The following is a 22,371-nucleotide window of genomic DNA, read 5'->3' on the forward strand; positions in this document are numbered from 1 at the left end:
AAAAGAAACATTTACTCACATAAATATGCTTGCATCGTGGAGTGGGCTTACAGGATAGAATTGGGCCTGGAGGTGCACTGTGGAACAAAACAGAGGGCTAGGGCTGAACTAGAATCGTGAATGCTGTCAGCAGTTTTGGTGCCTGTTGATGCCTGTCTCCAGTTTGAATCACAGTATTACAATGGTATCACTTTATCACCCATCTGTCCTTTGTAGCTGTCATTTCATTTTAACAAATAGTGACATTTGGGGTGAATGGGATAACGGAATTCTCCACCTGGTTTAGCATTGGCCTACTTGATGATTTGGGTCTCACTGCTTTTCTCCCCCTTCCTTCCAAATATATGGGATGAAATAAGTGCAAAACATATCAAAGTAGAGGCGATTAATAGGAATAAAAAGCTGAACTACATGGACTTGGAGCAGGATGGTTAAGAAGTAATTCATCTTCAGCCTGAGAATGCTCCATGGTACATGGCTGATAAGTCCTAGCCAGGACCTCTGGGCTTTTCTGTATTACCACTGGGGATTCAGGGATCCAGCTCCTAGCTTGTCTTTAGGCCACTTAGGAGGCTTTTGATATGAGCTCTAGATCTGGTCTTCCCCTTTCAACAACTTCCTGGCAGGCAGTCTGTCGTGGTTTAACCCGGCCGGCAGCTAAACACCACGCAGCCGTTCGCTCACCCTCCCCCCTCCCTCTCTGGGACGGGGGAGAGAAATGGAAAGTGAAGCCCGTGAGTTGAGATAAAGACAGTTTAATAAGACAGGAAAATAATAATAACAAAATAATAATAACAATAATAACAATAATAATACAATGGTGATAATAGGAAAGTAATAATAGTATGTACAAACAAGTGATGCACAATGCAATTGCTCACCACTCGCTGACCGATGCCCAGCCTAACCCCGAGCAGTCCGGCCCCCTCCCCCCGGCTAGCCACCCCTATATATTGTTTAGCATGACGTCAGATGGTATGGAATACCCCTTTGGCTAGTTTGGGTCACCTGTCCTGGGTCTGTCCCCTCCCAGCTCTTACTGCACCCCCAGCCTGCCCGTTGGCAGGACAGAGCAAAAGGCTGAGATGTCCTTGGCTTAGTATAAGCACTGCTCTGCAACAATTAAAGCATCGGGGTGTTATCAGCACTCTTCTCATCCTAAGCCAAAACACAGCATTCCACCAGCTACCAGGAAGAAAATTAATTCTGTGCTAACTGAAACCAGGACACAGTCAAATAGACATTGTAAGCCAAAGTGCTCTGCCAGGTAAGCCTCTGTTGTCTTTACTGGGACATGGCTGGAGCACGCAAGAACTCACTCATAAGTGTCTCTGTCGAGGGAGTCAAAGCATTAGATTTGATGAAGTCTGTTGAAAGATTAAACATGTCTGATGACTTCAGCTGAAGTTTATCTTGCTACAGTTTTGGCCATGCAACTATTTTCAAACCTTTGTTGTTTTGCAGCCCAACCTGGAGTATTTTGATGCAAGCCATAACCACGTGATTACTCTTGAGGGCATAAGAGGCTTAACCAAACTGCAGTTCTTCAACCTGAGCTGGAATCGGCTGAAAAAATCCTGGGAAGTTATAAAAATTTTATATGAACACACTCCCAATTTACTAAGTCTTGACATCACACACAACCCATGGTATAAGGTACGTAGGCTTAAAATCTGGTCCTGCACCTTAATACTTCTAAGGCCCTTACTGTGAAAGAAGCCTTATGATCATATTATGGAGTCTTTGTTCTCATGAGGACTTCATTCTGTAGCACTTCTGTGGCACTTCTATTCAGAGATGTCTCTGAGGCATAATTTCTTTCTTTTCAGTTTCCAATAAGAATTTTATTGGTGCCAGATATCAAAAATCAAGCCATGGCTTTAATTTTGCTGGCTCAGCTGCACTGACTAAGGGATGGGACCAGAGATCCTTCCTAGCATTGGGGCTGATTACATACAGTTTGTCTCTTTCTTACTGCATGCATCTCTCAGCAGCAGCACAGATGTGTTGGCTGGAGCTTCAGAGAGAGAGCCAATACTCAGTCCTTTTACTGATTCTTGTACATTTATATTGCCCAAACAGCTTCTGGAACAAATGTTTCTCTCTGTTCTTTATTCCTTTTGAATCAGTACATTTAAACATCAGTTCAGAGCAAAGCAGAAAATCCTTATTACCTTTCAGAGGACACATGCTACCATCTAGCTCATAAAAGATTGCGTTTGGGTTACTTCACTGTCAAAATACATCTTTATGCCATCCATAAAAACATTATTATTCAGCATGTGAGAAATGTGTATTTCATTTATTTTATGTTAAACTAGTGGGCAGGCTAACCTATTCCCTATGTATACAGTAAGTTTGTGGTGATGTCTTGAGGTTTCAATGGCACCTCTAAATCCTTTAAACATCTTTCATATGTCTTATGAAGCTTTTGTCTTTTGCAATATTTCTAGATCATAAATGAAACTCTCAGATTATAAAATAAACACTAATACAGCTCATATATTAGTGAGCTTTGTAGGATTAGTAACCTTCTGAGTTAGACCATGTGACTTTAGAGCAATTTATTACCATCAGTGTCACATAAAATCAGAATAATCAAAATTGGCCCAAAGGTACCTTGTCTTATGTGTTTTTGGCAAACTACATAAGCTGGGATGACACAGTGGCTCTGCTGAAGATCACTACAAAGCTCTAACTCTTGACATCCATGAGCTGACAGTATGCTAAGCAGAAAGGAAATAGAAGTCTCTGTTATGTACTGTCACTTTTTTCTTTCTTTTTTTTTTTTTAAATAATTGACGGTTTATTTCTCTCTTCAAGCCAGCCTCTTTGCGGCTGAGTGTCATTGGTCAATTAAAAGCTCTCACTAATCTAAATGGAGTCATGATTACTAATGAAGAAGCTGCAGAAGCATTACGCTACATTGCAGGATCAAATATAACCCAGGTTTGGTATCTGTTTTCTTGTAACTTACAATGGATACTACAGAAAAGGAAAGCTTTATGAATATATATATTTTTGATGTCATTCTATGCTGTGTTGTTGTTTTTTTTTTTGTTTGTTTTTTAAAGACAACTTGGCTCTCTGATTTTTTTTTCTGAAAGCAATTGTTTTGTCTTTTGCTTCTAGCAGTAGGCCAGAAATTATTCAATAAACACATATCTTACAAAGATCTTTGGTACCAAAAATTGTATTCTGGCATGATGTTGGAATCCGTGTTTAGGATCTGCTGAATTCAGAATGCAAGACAGTTACTATGTTTGCCAAATAGAAACACTAGAGGGAAAAATAACAGGCTAAAACAATCGTACTGTATGCTTGTTTTTAAATATCTTTTGCCTAATCCCTTGTTTGAAGGTCTTTTCAATGGGTAAATTTTTAGAGTATTTTACAAGCATTTATGAAGCAATTCTTTGCAACCCCTGAGCACAAACTTGTTTTATTAGAGCTTTGGACTATATAATCTCCTGAATCTTAGGCTAAGCCTAAGCTAACACCCTTCATGAGCTGTCTAGGTTGGAACTCAATATCATGCTGACACAACATTTATATGATCAGAGCACAGTCCCAATGAAACTGTCTGCTGAGTCAATGCTGAGTAAGGTCGTGACTTCCTGCAAAGAAAAGGACAAATGTCTTCCCATAAAACTGACTAGAGTTAAAACAGAATGTTTAATACAGTCTATCTTCTCTGTTTTATGTACTGAAAACTCTTTTAAATATATATATGTGTGTGTGTGTGAAGGTTCTATAGGAATCTTTCAAACTATTAAGTGTAATAAATCTATGATTTATTATAGAATCTATTTATCTGCTGATATCACCTTTCCCTTTCAAGAATAGCAGAACTTTTGTGCTTTTTGCTATATGCTAAGATATGAACTATGTATCATGGAATCATAGAATGGCTTGAGTTGAAAGGGACCTTAAAGATCATCTAATTCCAACCCTCCAGCCATAGGCAAGGATTCCACCCTCTAGATCAGGTTGGCCAAGACCCCATCCAGTATGGCCTTGAACACCACCAGGGATGGAGCAACCTGCTTCAACGCCTCTCTACCCTTACAGTGAAGAGTTTCCTTCTAGAGTCTAGTCTAAATCTATCCTCTTTTAGTTTAAGACCATTCCCCCTTGTCCTATTGTTATCTATCTAAGTAAAGAGAACTTCTCCATCTTTTTTATAAGACCCACTTAAGTACTGAAAGGTCACAATGAGGTTTCCCGGGAGTCTTCTCTTCAACATGCTGAACATCCCCAGTTCTCTCAGCCTTTCTTCATAGGAAAGGTGCTCCAATATAGTAAATCTTGTTATATTATCTACTTAATACAGTATTTTCTTTCTTTTTCCCCCAGGCATCACTACTGAAATATTCTAGGACTGACGAAGAGAGACCCCCTATTCTCAGTGTATTTTCCTGTGCTACAATTCTGTCTCAAATCAGCAAAAACAAACTGGATTCACAGATGTATCATAACAACTGGTATTCAATGGTAAGGCTGAGGCTGTTTAATATACTTATGTCCAAGTTTAGATTAATCTGTATAAAAGCTTTCTTTTGTTATGTTAGTTTAAAAGTTTTATGCTGTTTGTTTATATATATATCACTGAAAACTTGCAAGTCTAACCAATAGTTATCTTGTCTCTGGTAGCCATTTCCAGATGCCTCACAGGAAGCTCCAAATACCCTGAAGAGGGCATTTAAATTGCTGTTTTTGCAATGCAGCTTTCTTTTGAGTGTTAATAGATCTTTAAGACCAAGCAGACCCAAAAAGATACCCTAGACTGATTTTCATAGAATCATAGAATATCCAAATTAGAAGGGACCCACAAGGATCACTGAGTCCATTTCAAGTAACAGTCGATCTACCAGGTCTCTCCTATCTCTCTATTATTTCTACCTTTTTTTTCTGAAACAAATTTGGCTACTATCAAATTTCACCCACTCATTTTGTCTCTTTCCAATGTTCTAAAGGACTAGAACTAGATGTTCTAAAGGACCAGGAATCTTTTTGTTACTTCACCCACATCATCCCACTTCTTCCTAAGATCCATCCTCTAACCAGTTTTTCTCTATTAAACAGAGATAAGTTTGCTTTTGGATATCATTACTTTTTATTACATTCTCAGAAAGTAGCTATTAAACTTTTTAATGCACTTAAAATATCGTTAAAAACAATTCAATATTAGTTTTTGTTTCCTGTGAACTGTGCTGTAATCCAGTAATAAAGCCATTAGCTTTTGATTATTTACTCTGTGGCATACAAGACTTTCTATGGTACCTAAGGATTACATCAAGCTAACTGAGTTATTCTGGTCATCCTATTTATCCTTACTACTAGTATAACTTCAGTTTATTCATAAACCTTTAGAATTTCTTGAGTTATGCTATGATTGTAATTAAATGAATTGATGAGTGGCTCAGGGTTCATAAATGTCCTCAAATGAAAAATGTCTTTTAAAAACATTAACGTGAGTAGTTCCAGGTTTGGGTTCTTTTTAGTAGCTGACAAAGTACAAAGTATTTCCTTATCCATGTAAGTTATGAGCATCTCATTCTGATTCTCCCCAAAGGCAGAGAAAAACATACACTGAAACTATCCTTCTCTTCTGTATTCTGATTGACTATTTTACAATCCTTAGATAGGATCAAGCCTGTAGCATTGCTTGAATTTCATTAGGTTCTGATTATGATGTCTCTGATTATATTGGCTGTTAAATTTTTATTGATGTTCTTAGCTTTCATTATCAGCAATCTGTTTGTCACAACTGTTTTATTCTCATGGCTGTCATTTTTCTTATTTTTCATTTGTTTCCGCTCTACTGGAAACAAAGGGCCAAAGCCTGATCCAGTAGGGCTCATGAACATTTGCTTTTGTCTATAAACTTTAAAGGATGAAGATTTTTTTTAACTGTGTGAAAAAGTGTGTAATAATGAACTGTTTTTTTTTTTAAACTTCTTCATATTTAAGCCTCTCATAACTAGTCTTCACATATTTAGTTACGTTTTTGTGTCACTCATTTTGCTCAACAGCTTTTGGTGTATGAAAGTTGCCCTTCCTACAACAATAAGGGTATATAAAGGACATGCTATGTCCTTTATATATGTCCTTTATGCGCTTCCACGGTTCTGTGGTGCTGATGTTTTTGTGTCTATTTTTTTTTCCAAAGAACTATCTCTAAAGGCAAGACAAAGTCCCTAATCTACTTGCTTCATTTAAGAATTCAAGGCATCCCAAATGTTCTATAAGTATTTCAAATGAAAGTGACAATAAAGCTTCACAAACATTGAGCAAGTTTTTAAAGAGCAAGGACACTGGTGGCAAGGATGATGAGAGAACCAGACTGATTTGGGAAATTGCAGTCAGCTCCTTTGCATTATCTCCCTGATAAGTAGAGGTTGGCTCTAAGAATTTTTCATTAGAAAATTCAGTAGCTATGCTTAGCTTAGTTATTCTGCTAATTTTAATCTTTCTGTTTCTGATGTCACAAAAGCACAATATTTAAACATGTTGAAGTATGAGTTCTTCCAGTAAATTATATAATCCTAAAATCTCTACTACATACAATGACACAATTTTTCTAATACTAACCCTTGAAATACAGTCTGCACTAAAATTTAGACACTTAATCATATTCCAAGTCTAAAGCCAAATGATCTTTTCCACATGTATATTTATCCCTGTACTAATCAATGTCTCGTGGTCAGGCAGGATTAACGTTTTTGGAGAATTCTACTAAATATCAACATGAAAACGGTCTTGCAAGAAAAGAGCCAATAAGTCTAATTTCAAACTAACAAACGTTGACAGCAACCCTTTGAACATTCTCTCACCTTGAAAGATTATGTCAAATTGTGAACTAATTAAGCAGTAACTAACCAGTTCCTAATTGGGTCTTTGCTCTCAGAAATTCTTAGGTCATTCATAACAGGTCTCTTCTGGATTCTCTAGTGTGTAGCATTGTAGCTGAGCCTTTCCTTCACTGGGATCATAAAATTATGTCTTTTGCTCAGCTGTTCATTTTCATGGAGTTTGGAGGAAGTCAGTATCTTTCAGCATAGTGCTTGTCTGACAGATTGAGCCAAACATCACCAATAGGTTTGAAAGTTAGTTGTAAGGTTAGCAGATGGATACGCAGGCAGCACAATCATGCTAGCTTTTTTTTTTTTCTCGGGAAACTGAGCTAACAGAGAGCCATAAGGGTCTGTGGAGGAAGATTCAAGGTCATCCTAACCTGTTGTGACCCATCAGTTGAAATCATGTTAAGCTACCCAGTATGAAAAGTTAAAAGCTTCTCTGTCAGTTTGATTTGTTATTAGAATGTGGAATGGCTGGAGGAAAACACATTTCTGTTGATGAGCGTAGCATTTCATTCTCTGTGCATTAGGGAATTCATGTTTACAGAAATTGCCAGGAAAGTTAATGCTTTAGCATGTCATATATGTTTTGTGACATCGGAGAGAAAAGATTCATGGAGGGTAAGATACATATTTTGAAAAATAAAATACTATAGCAAAAAAAAGTGTTCTTCAGTCATCAGCAAAATAACTCCACTGGCACTGAGTGTTTTCATGATTATTTATCTTAGGCTAAATACAATCCTTGATATTTTGGGTCCCTGCCACACAAACTGATTTTTTTGTTTGGGGCTTTATGATCCTTTTGTTTCTTCACTGTGCAATGGTCGGCTAACATACTGCAGTATCATCAAAAAGCAGGGGAGTCATCGTCATACAGACAGGTTGTGGATAGGTTTGTTAATAGCTCAGGAAGCTTGCTGCCTGGTGTCTGAAGTCAGATCTTGTGTAAGAAAGTCCTTTGACAATGTGGGCAGCAAGATATCTACTTGCTATCTACTTTTATTTGTTTCTGTTCAAGACCATTGTAAAGAAAATTACTGAAGTTGTTAATCTGTGATATAAAGAGTACTTTGTATATAAAATCAATGAAGTACTACGAACTTAGGAAAAATTCTGCTCTCACTCAGCCTCTGCTAAATCTAAGTTTGAATAACAATCTTTTAGCACTAGGGTGGAAATCCTTTTCCCATTGCAGTCCTGTTGTAGAATTTGGATCTGTAAAGCATACTTACCAATCAAGAATCTCATTACATTTACAGAAGATTTTAAGTCAACCAAAGCTATCTAAGGTCTGACACAAATGAGGAAAAAAAAAAAAGCTATGTTCAGATAGTTTCAACTGCAAAGGTACATTTGGGAACTGGCATTCTTATGTTATAGAGCCCTTGGTTTTGGAGGAGAAGCTGAGGTTTTTTGAAGATTTTTTTTTTCTGTTGCATAATGAGGAAACGTCACATCCTGCATCTAATAAATTGCTATTGGTAGCAGTAGGAAATGTGCAAGCAGAAACAGCACAGAGTAAGCAGGTGGAATTAAATTACAGATTAACTGACTGGTCAGTTTCTTTCACTTCTAATACTAAGGGTTTTTGTTATTATTATTTTATTTTATTTTATTGCAGATTACTGTTTTAAATCTGGATGGCCAACATCTCTTCAAAATTTCAAACCTGGAAAAATTGGAGCACTTGAGATGGGCGTCATTTAGCAACAACAATCTCACACAAATAGAAGGACTGGACTCTTGTCTCAACCTTGAGGAACTCACTTTAGATGAAAACTGTATTTCAACACTGGATGGTACTATATTTACCATGGTAGTGGTAATTCAGGCTGTTAAGCCAGGTCTCAGTAGAAATGTTTCTTTACAGCAAAATATAGAGGCTATGATTTATTTGCTGGCAACTGTGTGAGTTTTTCAAATATTGAAAAATCTGATCTTCAGTTTCTGAGTGTATCTTTTGCAGAACTGAAGTAAGGGTGGGAGGCAGAGCAGTTACGTTGCAGCAAAATAATTATTTAATTAAACATAAATATGCCATTAGATCTAAAGATTAATAATCTGGTTATAGTTGGACCTACTAGCATAACCTTTGTCACTTATAATGTGTTTTACCATCTGTATCAGACCTTTTTCTATTACAGCTCACTTTACACTAAGTGCATTTTGTTTATTTTTTGAGGAATTTCAAAGCTCACCAAACTTACAAGACTTAGTGTAAATAATAACCATCTTACCAGCCTCGAAATACATGTGTTTGAAAATCTGTGTCATCTTCATTATGTTTCCGTTGAGAACAACAGGATCACATCTTTAGTTGGTTTAAAGAAAACCTGCTCCCTAATAGAACTATACATAAGCAATAACTGTGTTTCTACCAATCAAGAGATGTATCATTTAAAGGTAAATATAGATTTACTGTTTCAGAGATGATTTATTCATTTATTTATTTTAGCACATTATAAGTACAGTCTTCCACCACTTGGAACTGGCAAAGTTTTACTTCAAAACATAGCTGAATCTGAAGTGATTAAAAAAAAAAAAAAAAAAAAACCACAAACAGTACTCTAACCTCTTTTGATTGATTATACTTACTCCTGAGAAGGAGGTACTAAACCTTCTGGCTGGACTGGGCTCAAAATTTTCTACAGTTAAACATCACTTACACTGCATAGGCTTTAAGGCTTAAAAAACATGGAATAATTCTACAACTCATGTCAGATAACAACAAACCACACCTGCAGCAGTTCCAGTTCTTTTCAACTAACATACGCATGACAAACTTTGTTGGCTGGATTCAGACGCTTACTAATGGGAGACGGAGGCCCTGGTTCTTATTTATGTTCAGACACTCTTAAAACTTTGTGAAATCACAAAGGCTTTTTTAGGGAATAGTTTTCACTTACTTTAAGGGCTTTATTTGTGGCTTAAGTGATGCCAAGTGCTTTTCATCTAAATGAAAATATCTGGGTTCTGTTAAGTGGTTTCTTGGTGTTTCATGCAGATGACAGCTGAAGAAATAGCTAAAAATGGGGGGGGGAGGAGGGGAGGTTGAGAATAAATAGCTGAAAAAATAGCCTGAAAGCATGTATATATGGATATTCTAAAGTGATACTAATAAATGTGTGTTTTTTCTTTTCTCAGGGTTTGACTAATCTGATAATTTTGGACATGAGTGGAAATGCAATAGTCTGGAAACAAGATAACTACCGACTATTTGTATTATTCCATCTTCCCTCTCTAAAAGCTTTAGATGGTATCAGAGTAGTAAGTTATTCTGTATGTCAATTATTACTACAATTTTCAGGTCTTGATTCATAGAAGAGCAATTTTAACAAATAATCAGATTTATTAATATCATGTGTGTAATCCTTTAATGTGCTTAATAATACACCATTTTCTTTCTGTCTCTTTTAAAATCATTTTGGGGTAGAAATTGCTTTTCCCCCTCCCCCCTCTTTTTCTTTTTTTGTAAAAGTTCCAACCACAATAGTGTCCTGACACATTGCTAGAGTTCTGGGGACTTTAAGTGTAACTGTGGAGCATCAGCATTTCTAACACTTATGAAATCAGTATGTATTATTTACAAATCTTCTTTATGGACTAACTGAGAGAACACAGACTGTCTCCATTAATCTGTTGCACAAGGGAAAATGTTAGCCAGGTCATGAAGACTAAATAACACCTTTTAAGTTACTTTGATTTTAAACATTTTTAAATCATTGATTATCCTAAAATCATTAAAATTATTAAAAAGTGTCTTGCCTATATTACTATAATAGTTCTAGATCTGTCTTAATATAGCAGAAATCAATTGAAATGCATTTAACAGGAGCCAACAGAAGAAGAAAGTGCGAGAGATTTGTTTGGAGGCAAACTCACCTCTGATATGATTGCAGACAGACTGGGTCATTCAAACTTCACAGAAATGCAAGAATTAAATTGGGCAACCTCTAATATTAGGTACATTTTTTGTTGTTGTTTTGTTTGCAGAAATGCATTATCTGTTAAAAGTGTCATCTAATACTGTGGTTAGAATGTGAAAATCTGAAGTTAGGACTTACATTTAGCAAATGCGCCTGATAATTCTGTACTGTTTGGAGGCTGAATTATCTCGACTTACCCATAAAATGAGAGTTTTTTTCATCACAAACAGTTACTGTCTAGAGTTTTACTGAAGAAATATTCTTTCCCTAGACGTTTCTACTTCTCATTTAGGGAGTGGTACTGCTTGTATGCAGTTTGACAGAAAATGTCTAAGAGAGGTAGAATACTGACTCTAGACAGAGAATATCAAGAAGAGAAATGTTGTTTGATCAGAACCCATCTGCTCTGATTCCTTTCAGAACAACTTCAGTCAAAGTGAAAACAGACACTTATACATGTTCAGTGCTGCTTCTCCAGTCTTCTGATTTTTTAAAAAGCTGCTTGTCCATTGTAGATATAAAAGCATTTAGAGCAAGAATGGGCTGTGATTGGTTGCATTAATTGCATTCTTAACTGAGCACTAGTATATATTCATAGTAGGATGGTCACTGTTTTACAGCAAAGTATTTTACACAGCCCTAGTCACACTAAGTTGCAGCTATCATCCCTGATAATAATCTTTAGGAAAGTATTTCTATGGGTTGTGTCCACATATTTATCGTCTTAGAGATATACTTAGATTTTCGTCTTTCCCAGTATCTTAAATCTGTCAGTGAAAGTCCTGCACTTCACATAACATGAAGTCATTTATCATGGCACAGGCCACAGTCTTCATCTGTTGATGTTAAACAGCCTAGAAGACTTTCAACAACAGTGGAACCATGATGTCAGGAATATCAGTGTCAATATTCTGGAGGAATTGAGAAGGATCTTGCTCATAATGAGATTGCATGTCCTTTAAATTGCATGTCCTTTAAATTTGACTGTTGGTTTCAGCAGACTGTTTTAAGATGTGAGGACAGATGCAAATATTTAAACACTAATGTCAGAATTATTTTCAAGGACATTAATTCCATCAAAGTTTCTGTAAAAGGTTGTAGAGCAATTCTATCACATCGACTGTGTGCCTTTTAGGGTATTAAGATTGCCAACCTTGATTGTTCTTGAAGAGATTTATCAAAAGCTCAATTATGAATGCCCTAAAATCACTTGAGGAACGTCTCTCTGACCAGTAGAGTATCCTGTTTCTACTATTAACTAGGAACAAACAATATGAAAGCAGGCTTTGACTCAGCTGAGGTGCGCAGTTAGAAGCAGTGAAAACAGCCTATGAGGTGTGGAGCTGGTATTCCAGCAATGAGCTGTACAAGCAAACAGAGCAGATTGTTGCAAGTCCTTGCCTTTGATGTCAGAATCAAGCCAATTTTTTATTAGTGGAAAAAGAGCTGTGAACTTGTTGTGAGGCTTTCATTAGGGCGCATCTTTCATAGGAGCTTGTTGCGTTTCTTAACAAAAAGACAGTATGTTAAGGATCTCATGCAACATATGTTGTTTATAGCTTATTTTTCTGTTATGTGTATTCTAAATTTCTGATTATATCCTTTCCTTGATTCAGAGCCATAGAGCTAGTGCCAGCAGATCAGTTTAGAAACGTCTACAGTGTAAATTTACAGAACAATAATCTCACATCTTTCAGTGGTTTAATCTTCCTTCCTAATGTCAAGGTGAGTTCATGACAGTCTTCTCTCTTTTTAGTAATAATATTAATAATAAATAAACTAATTGCCTTTGATTGAAAATGTATCCTTAATCACTAATATGCTGTTTGTGTTTTTGTAACAACAGTAGTCAATCAGCCCGAAGTTGATTGCAACTACTACTGCAATTTTACAATATAGTTGCAGTAAACTAATTCAAAAAATCAATGAACTGCACTAGATTTTTTTAAACGCTGCAGGTCGACCAATCATGTTTCTAAAATACAATGAAATTTCTGGATCAGAAAAATGTAATTGGCAGTTCTGCTAATGAGTTAGCAGAGAAGCATTCATTTGATCTACTGTGTTTCCTTTGTAAGGTATTATGTCTGAACTACAATCAGATTGAATCGATACTGCCTGGACAGAAGTTTCCAAATCAGGTAACAAATAGGCAGCACCTGCACCGAAGGGTGGCCTCTAGCGGGTATGGACAGCAAGAACTTGCCAAAGAAAGAAGGTACCACCAGCTTTTAAAATATATTTGTATCTCTCTTTTACTCCATTGAGGAGGAAAGAGGTCTCTTCAGAGCCAGATCTGCTGTTTTTGTTTGTTTTTCTGTTTTTTGTTTTATTCATTTTGCACGTGTGGCATGTTTGATATATTCTTGTTGGTTTTGCTTTCCCAAATTTCCACAACTTGTTAGGCTAGTTCTTCATCAAAATAACAATACCAGGCTTTTGCTCCCCATTCTTTGAATCTTGCTACATAGATACTTATGAATATGTTGAAGTTTATTCACCTTCCTTACAAAAAATTTAATTTTAAGTAAGAGAACCATCTACCTTTCTCTGGCTGCTCGTTTGATCAGGGGCAGTGTGGACATGTATGTCTGATCAGATTGATCATTGATGTTCTGTGTTTGTGTTCTTTAGATAAAATTATACAACATTAAACTACAAAATTTTATCAGTATAAGAAATATTTTGAGGTAGCATTTCAGTCACTTGAGCCTGATCTGTGAAAATAAAGCTGCCTTGTGCTGTCTAGTATTCTGATAGCAGTCACAACCACTTATTAGAATCAATGAGTTCAGCCAGTTCAGGATACAGTACTTTTGTGACCCAAAAGAAGGCTTTTGTGTATTCAGCCAACATTCTTTTGCAGCGTTGTCTAGTCATTTATTCGGCCATTAAATCTCCTTTCCTTCACTCATTTTGTAAATGAGGTTCTTTTATTCATCTTCTGAAGGAGATGGTCATACTTACTTCTTTTTCCATCAACTGTAGGTCAGCTTGTGTCCTAAAGAGCATTTTCAAATTACTTTTCAGTTTGCATTTCTCATCTGTATACTCTTTCAGGATTAAAATTTCTGAAATCTGTCAGGATCCATTTACTTTTTTCTGCATGGATAAGGCAAGACCCATAATCAAATTCAGTTTTATCGTATCAGACAAGTCTTGTAAGGCACTATGCAGAGTTCCATCTATCCTTTGGTCAAGTTTTATGAAAGTAACAGAACATCAGAGAATCCTGGAAAACCTAGCAGTTGTGTGCATGCTTCTCAAGAGCTCACCCAGCTCTTGTCTTTATTCTTTGCACGTGCACAACATCTGTGGTGTAGGAAAACATGAATTGGTTTCAGATTTTCTGTGGGAAATGGACATGGGCAGAAGCATATGTAGATATAGGTTATTTGGGCTTCCCTCATAGTGTGCTCATTTTGCACGTCTGCTTCCTTGTGAGAGATGAATGTTCTTTACGTAGACTGGGGACTCAAAAAGGGCTTGCAATAATTGTTCAATAACTGTAGGAATGCCCTTCTTGTCAACAGAAGGGTTTCTGATTTTTTTTTTTTTTTTTTGGTCGGTTGGTTTTGTTTACTTGCTTATACCAATACCTTCTAGCTTTCTCCCCTTTTCCTTTTTAAATATTGATAACTTTAGCTTTTGTACAGGCTGCTGAACAGGCTGCTTGGTTCATAAGTTAGTGCAAGTCAACTTAAATAGTCTGTAATGTTTCTCAGCCAGCTTTCTCAAATGTGATTTACTCAGAGTCACTGACTTAACCATGTTAGATTCTAGCTCAATAGCTGCTACTTAAAATCCTTAAAGTCAATATTGAAATTGAAATTATTTCATTATTACTGTATTATATCACTGACATTGCCCCTTTTTTTTCCCCATAGCTGTAGCACAGAAGTACTTAGTGGACACCTATGCTTTGTTTCAGGTTTATTGATAGTTCTGCTATCTTCAGCTAACAATGATCCAATACCATGGTCAGGTTTGCTTTTGTAATTGATACACTTATAAACTTTGTTGTTGTGTGTAGTGCTACAAGCCATTGATATCCCATTAAGTTTTTTTTTTTTTTTTGCTCTTTTCATCACTTTTTAACATATTCTTACTTCTCACTGTCAATTATTTTCCTATTTATTATAGCTGCTTTTAATTTCCCACTAGGTGGATACTGGCTTCTTAATGACAGTTGCATTCTTTCTCAGTTGTGGGACATTCTAGGAACAAAAATGTTTTTAAGCTCTCCCCAGTTGACGTTTGACAGTTTCCCCGTTGACTTTTTCTCCACAAGTTGAATTAGCTCTTTTTTTTTTTTGTGTGGTTTTGTGAGACAAACTTGTGTAAAAGATGAAACATATGTATTACATATTAACATATGTTAAACACAAATTAATTTTACATACAAACATGAAGTTGGGATATCAGTTTGTAGTATATGAATATAATCGAGTCATGATCATTAGCTGCTCAGTGATCACCAATATTTAGTGTTTTTATGAAAATTGAGGTTGCTAAACACATTGTGTAATTAGCTGGGTTGCGACAAAGTAACAAAGCTAAAATTGAAACCTTTTTTTACCCTTCTCTTTCTCAGTTTAACAACTCATGCTACCTAATTAAAGGTCAGATGTAACTGAAATAGAGCTTTTACAAGCAAATTGGTGGAACCGTGCATGTTATTTTGCCCTTTTTATTTTGTCATCCAGCTGTTGTGCGAATACACCCAATAGTTGTCATAAATATTTTCCTAAATTAAGCAGCAGTTTACAGCTGGTTTTTTTTTTTTCATGTCCTCAGATTTCTTTGAGCAAAAGTGATTTTTGTATTTGTTTGATTTCCATAGTCTGGATCCAGAAAACTTGACCTAGTGTATGCAGTAATTCTAATTCCAAGTAGTAGATTTTTCATTTCTCATCAGATTTTTATTTTTTTTTTTTTCTGTATATGGGTGTAATTCTTACGAAACCTGTTTTAGTGATTAGTGAAAGTGGAGTCATCCATTTATGTTTTTTGTAATTGTTTTTTTCTTTTGGGAAATGCTGAAGTTCTTTTGTTCAAGGGATATTGTGGTGTTAACACTCCTGTTTACTTTATTGGTTTAGGGATGCAAGATTTGGAGAAAACCTGCCTCCAATAATGCAGAGTTTGGAAGTTCTTCATCTGGGTCATAATGGAATTACTGACATGGCCCAGCTACAGCTTAGCAGGCTAAAAAACTTGAAGCTTCTGTATTTGCAGGGTAGGTGATAATATCTTTTTCTGTACATTCATTCAAGCATATGACAGTACTTCCCTTATGCCCAATCTTCACTCTATGTCTTGGATTTGTGGGAGATGGTCTTCTCCGGTCATGACCCCAGTAACACTGATGCTGTAGCTTTAATTCTCACCCTTGTTCCAAGATTCTTTATCTATTGAACAGTGAAATTCTTCCATAGTGCACCAGTGTGTCACGCTTATCTTTTACATGTTTGTCAGATTATAACCAGCAAGAAGTTCCACCTTAAGAAATTTCCTCCTTGCTATAAGCAATAGTGAAGATAATGATTCACATCTCCAGATGCCCAGATTTGAATGAGGAAGTTGATTTGCTTTAAATAGATGTGGCCCATAGACAGAAGAAATCAAATACACTGTCTTCTAGTGTCACTGAAGTGGTCCAAAACAAAAAAATAAGTAGTGCAGAAAGTTTGAGCTGCTTTTTCTTATGGTGATTTTTTGCTAGAAAGGACTCCAAATCCATTAGAGACAACTCCATGCATTTACTCTTGGTATGTTAGGAAATTACATCAGCCGCATTAAAGGACTTGAAGGTCTCCAGTTTCTGCAGGAGTTGGTGCTGGACCATAACCGCATTAAAACAATTTCACAGGACTCCTTTGCTGGACAGAGTAGTCTTTTGGTTCTTCATCTAAAGCAAAACCAAATACGAGAACTGAAGAGTTTACAACCCTTGGTAAAATTACAGGAACTCTTTCTGGACTTCAACAGAATTAAGGTACAGTTTATTTTTGTTAATGCTGTAGATTCAGTGGACTAAATGTCCACTTTTTGAGACAAATTCCCATTGTCCTCTGTGGATTTGCCTCAGTAAAATTACCTGTGTTTTCCCTAAAATATATACACCAGCTGCAAGATTTCTGAGAATTGTTAATGTGTGTTGCTGGTTTTTTATTGTTTATTTTAAGTTTTGTTTTGTTTTGTTTTAACTTTTGGACAGGAGTTATCTGAACTAGAAAAACTTCAAGTTATTCCCAGTCTCAAGGTGCTCTCAGTACGTGGAAATCCAGTGAGTATGTTAGTTTGCATTGTTACATAAACCAGCTATGTATTTCACTTCATACACAGAGTATTTACTCTTTTATAATAATTGAGGCTATTAAGAATTTCCCCATAAGCAGCACATTCTGCTGTTACTGTTTTAAGGTTGAAATCTTCATAGCATGCATGATGACATTGCCTCACTGTGCGTGTCTCAGTGCCCTACTGTAATCAGAAGGCGCTTATTCTTCAGCATACTGTTCTTCATAGTGCTGCAAGATAAATTTAAAATGCATGTGTTTGCATGAGTGTATTGCAGTGATGGGCTGTCCTTTCAATATTCCAATACGGGCCAGATCTGTGAAGAAAGATCAAAGGACGTTAAAGGATCTCTGAAATACTTGATTTTATTTTTAAAATGGCTCAATAGCAATCTTTTTTGTTGTTTTGCACAGCACTCCTTGAAAAAGTCCTGAAGGGAAGTTTGAGGTTTCTTTCTTTCCAGACATGCTACTGTTTTTCAGTGTAGAATTTGTTGGTTTACCTTCTTTCTCTCTGATGGCAAACTACTAGAACATGGTAAAGAAGACTGTAGCCTTTCTGATTTTATGAATGCAGAATATGGTACAGAAGACAGATGTACTTTCACACAGTGGAAAAGGCTTTATTTCTGAAGTGCAACTCAGTGGGGGCAACTATATAAAGTTTGTATTATCTCAGCTTTATGTATTGATGTATCTTAGCACTGCTGAGCTTTAAAGTAGCATTAAATGTAAATAAAAACAATATATATATTTCATTGTTAGTTTGAGAACAAATATGGCTTTCTAAATTTCAGTTAAAAATATAGCTCCTAGGGCTTGTTTTCGTAAATGGACCCTTGAAGGTTGGCCTGAAAGCCCAAGTTCTAAAGTTCTAAATGCTTCTCATGTTGTTTTTTTGTTTTGTTTTGTTTTTTTTAACTGTAATTCTTCAGTTTATGGTATAAAACAACAGCTAGAGCACATGGAAGAGAGAAGATAGGCATGTTGGATAGGCATGGTGTAGTCATGGACTCTATTTTCAGTGATGGACTCAAAAGAATATTTTCACACTTAGGACATTTTTCAAACTAACTTTCAAAGTCTTATACAGAGTAGTAAATTAATTGGTTTCTGAAATGGATGATGAAATGGCAGGAGCATGTCGAGCAAACTGAATGTCACCCACTAATGGCCAGAATAGCGATTCCTTTCGGGAAATTGCTGTTCTGGAGTTTACTTCTTTAAAATTGCAGGTCTAGACTTCCCCCTTAAGGGGATGAAGATGGTAGTCTCAACTCTTCCCCATACAACCTGGCATTAAGGAGAAGTATGTCTCAAGTGTATTAGTAAGTGTCAGTTATCTGCCACTGTGGTCCACACTTGAGGTGTTATATAATCTTTCCTTTTCAATAACATTTTATATTAAAATAGAAAAATATTGCTCGTGCTTTCTGCCTCCAGCACAGCCTGCATCTCAACACTTGGCCTTCTGTAAGGCCAAGTTTCCTAGTCACTTCTCTACAGGGAGCACAGCGCATTTGAATTCTCATATGCGCTGAGAGCCATGAGAAGCTGCTGGGGTCCAGGCTAACACGATGACAAAGGTATAAATATTCCCACAGAGTGCCACTTTGTCAGTACATGGGCACTTAAAGTTGAAAACCATTTCTCAAGATGAACAGTCATTTATGCCCAGCTTGGATTACGTTTCTAGGAGAGAAGGGGTATAAGGTTTAGTTTAGACATTTAGTAGTGTGGCTGAGATACTATCATTTTTTTGGACAAGGAGCCAGTTTTTGGTTTAATTTATATTTTCTTTATACAGGTTTCTCTCAAGAAGAACTATCGTTCGCTGCTTGTGATTCGACTGCCAGCGCTACAAGTGCTCGATGGAACAGCAGTAAATGCAGAAGAGAGGTTGAAAGCTGACTATCAGTGCCTAGAACAAGTATAGCAAATATTACTTAAACTCCAAAGACAATATTAATGTCACCTATAATGGGTGCCTAATGTGGTTATCGTAACATTAAAATAGAATTCTTTCTACATTTCTTCAGAGAACCTCTCTCAGGTTTTGTAAAGTCAAGAAAAAGAAAAGACATATCTGCTCCCTTTCTTCATCAGCAAATTTATTGAGCGTACAAACATGTAACAGGTTCTTTTCTGTCATCTGGACAGGAAGATGTCTACAATTTGGGTGTTGTGCTACCTTCATTGAGTGGCCTGTGATAGGACTGCAATACAAACCAAACATTTGAAAGCTGTACAAGACCTGTTAGAGTCTTAGGCTCATCTCTTTATAGATATACAGGACACCATTGATTTTATGGTCCAGAAATGTGAATTTTACCCCTGGTAGTAAATTGTATTTATCCTGAGGTTCTATGCTTCAGCAAATTCATTCATTTTTCCAGCCAGGTTCACCCTCAGTTCATACATGCAGTTAGACAACTTTTGGATGGTCTAGACCACAGGTGGAATGAGGCCATGGGGAGAAATTCATTTTGTAGCTTCAGGCTTGATGAACCTTATACAAAGGTTAAGCAGAAGCAGTGCCAATGTCATTCAAATATGTCTATGGTAAACAAGAACATACGTATTTATAAGTATTCATGATTTCATAGGGTTTTGATACATTTTTGTAACTTTCAGTGAAAGCCAATTCTCTTAACTCATAATGTTATTACGTAATGCAGTATCAGCAATGCTGTATGAAGGTTTTAAACTACAGTTTCAAGGTGCAGTAGTCACTTGTAACTTCTATCTATTTTTTCTTGGTAAATAAGATTCTTGCCATAGTTTATTACAGTTTTTCTTCTTGGTGATAGTTGAGAATAGTTATGAATGCAAGCATATTTTGATAATGCAATATCATATCAAGTCTTGAAAGAGTCCATCTTGTACCATCTGCATCCATTGGAAATACTTTGGCACAGATAGTATTCTTCACTTATTCCTTTGCCTATAGGCCTGTTGTTTTGTGTTAGCTCTCCCTGTCCTCCTCATGGAAGTGCACGTACTCCATCTTTGTGTTTCAGTCCTGTATATCACCGTGCTTACTGACAGTGAGGTCACCTCCTAATGTCTTGAAATGCAATTGTATACCTTGAGCTGACTAGTGTTACCATTAATCAGCATGCCTTTTTCATTGCCGTATTTGTGGTGTTGAGAAGGGGCTCCCTGGACCAGCTACCTTGTTATTCTTCTGCAGACCCTGCCCTGAAATTCTCTCTGACCATGGAACCAGAATAAAGCCTGACAACAGTTCTGCATCTGCTTTGACCATTGTCTGTCACACAGACCAAATTTATTGCTCATTATTTTCTTGTGCTCATCCATCTGTCAGTCTGTCTGCATTCACTGGGTGTGCCTTATCTCATTTTACAATGTAAACTCACTGGAACAGAGATTTTTTGTAGGGTTCACTATTAGGTTTTCTAAATACAATAATAACTATAACAACAGCAAAGAGTCAGAGAGAAGGCTAGCTCAGCACGTATCTCCTACAAACAGAAGGTTCATTGTCTCTGTGGTTCTCTTTATCACTAGGACTCCACTCACTGAAAGAGTTTGTTGTCAGCACAGCAGACCTGTGTTTTCTATATCACAGCATGAAACTTCTCTAGAGATTTGTTTGATGAACAGAATTCTTTCCTTGCAGCTCAAAAGACTGCAGTATTCACTTTAGCCATCCTTTTCCACAGAAAGATCAGTTGAAATTAATGGTGAGATCCAGAGTCTGTTCCCACTCTGCACAAGGCAGTTCTCTTTTAATTTCTCTTTCATATTTATGGAGCAGAGAAACAGCTTTTACACGTTTGAAACACAAGTACTAAGGATGATGAGAAGCTTCAGTAAGATTGGCTTTATTCTCATCACTCTGGCCAGCTTTTCCTCAAACCTCTTTGCATGGTTCTTTATAGAAGAAAAGCTCTGCCAGTAGACATCTACATCACAAAGTTATTCTACTCTAATTATCTCCTTCAGATTTCTTTTATTGCCACAGTACCCTCAGCATACCCAGCTAAAGTGTTGCTGAGTTGAAAATACTACTTGCAGCACTGCATGGAACCCTTTTGCTGTTATCTTATGCTTCCCCATCTATGGGTTATTCCCATATTGGTCCTTAATTTATAAGTGCTTGTCATAAATTCCTTGGTGTAAGTATGTCGCTGTATAAATAAAGTCTTTTAGCATTATAGCTTCCTAGGTAGTGGAATAAATGCTATTACTGAGCACTGATATTAGTGGTATCTTTATTGTTTTGCCAGATCTGTCTTAACATGGATAGTAGGTCACAGATGAAACCATATAGGTTAAAATCCATGTACATGGTTCTGTTTCAGAACTTGATCTGTCAAGAGTGCGTTACCACAGTTACATTAATCTCTGTTTGGAGACTCAGGACCTTAGTACCTTAGTGTCCTAGTGAAATACATTTTCCCACTTGAAGCCACAATGCTTGTATACAAGAGTTCAAAGCACTTTGAGATTGAGTAATTTCACGTGTAAATGCTTTATTTCAAAACTGACCTGTGCTTTCATTCATTGGACATCACTTAAATAAAAACATGGCAGAACAAGTAAAGTAATAGAAGCATGTTAAGGCTATATCTTTAGAGAAATCTCTGTTTTATATTCAGGTTCAGTGAAGATGTTATACCTCATTAGCTACAACAGAACTGAGCCATTTTCTCATTAGATCATTCAAGTGGAACAACACAAAAGATTTTTCAAGTTTGTCAGTTGCATTTTAGTTGTGCTTTTTAAAGTGCTTGTTAGAAAGCAAGAATTGAAACCGTATGGTGTTGTTTAAGCTTAAAAAGTGCTTTTGATCTTAAGCTTCAAAAGAGATTTTCCCAGCAGAGAGTAGGCTAGCACTTTATTCGGTACTATTTTAGGTGGACACCAGAACACTCTGTACATAATATTATTTTCTCTTTTCATGCTATTGATTAAATCTCCTTTTAAAGTTTTCACTGCTGAATTGCAGATGATTTACAGGAGGCAATCAATTACTATTGTCATTGTACTGTGTACACAGTCTTATCAAAATTAACAAATTGGCACAGACTGGCATAGAGCTTTAAATCAGTTGCTACAAAAAGTGGTAGCCTCAAAGTGAGACTTAGGAACTACTAAATATTTCTAGATATTATAAAGAATCTTGCAAAGATTAATTATTATCAGCCCCCTGTCAGCCATCTGCTATAGTTGGTTTAAATTTGAAAACGTATTATTTTCCATCTTTCTCAGTAAAAACAGCTTCCATGCATTATAGGTTTGTTCTTAAGGGCT

The 22,371-nt window shown here is 36.4% G+C and overlaps 1 protein-coding gene across 3 annotated transcripts in view; it reads left to right on the plus strand.

Moving 5' to 3' along the window:
* LRRC9 (leucine rich repeat containing 9) overlaps positions 1 to 22,371 on the plus strand; it is a 49,009-nt gene that overhangs the window by 22,235 nt on the left and 4,403 nt on the right. Inside the window, exons 18-30 of one of the 3 annotated variants that reach the window (XM_068682458.1) lie at positions 1,465 to 1,656; positions 2,824 to 2,949; positions 4,357 to 4,494; positions 8,485 to 8,662; positions 9,046 to 9,266; positions 10,008 to 10,130; positions 10,696 to 10,826; positions 12,406 to 12,514; positions 12,868 to 13,007; positions 15,892 to 16,028; positions 16,570 to 16,787; positions 17,010 to 17,078; positions 18,899 to 19,021. In XM_068682458.1, coding sequence (XP_068538559.1) covers positions 1,465 to 1,656; positions 2,824 to 2,949; positions 4,357 to 4,494; positions 8,485 to 8,662; positions 9,046 to 9,266; positions 10,008 to 10,130; positions 10,696 to 10,826; positions 12,406 to 12,514; positions 12,868 to 13,007; positions 15,892 to 16,028; positions 16,570 to 16,787; positions 17,010 to 17,078; positions 18,899 to 19,021 — 1,905 coding nt within the window. Of the gene's footprint in view, positions 1 to 1,464; positions 1,657 to 2,823; positions 2,950 to 4,356; positions 4,495 to 8,484; positions 8,663 to 9,045; positions 9,267 to 10,007; positions 10,131 to 10,695; positions 10,827 to 12,405; positions 12,515 to 12,867; positions 13,008 to 15,891; positions 16,029 to 16,569; positions 16,788 to 17,009; positions 17,079 to 18,898; positions 19,022 to 22,371 lie in introns of those variants that run through there. The other 2 variants (XR_011096763.1, XR_011096762.1) reach the window with 2 other exon arrangements.

This window comes from Anas acuta, chromosome 5 (genome assembly GCF_963932015.1).
Source record: "Anas acuta chromosome 5, bAnaAcu1.1, whole genome shotgun sequence".
In the NCBI taxonomy this organism is placed as follows: domain Eukaryota; kingdom Metazoa; phylum Chordata; class Aves; order Anseriformes; family Anatidae; genus Anas; species Anas acuta.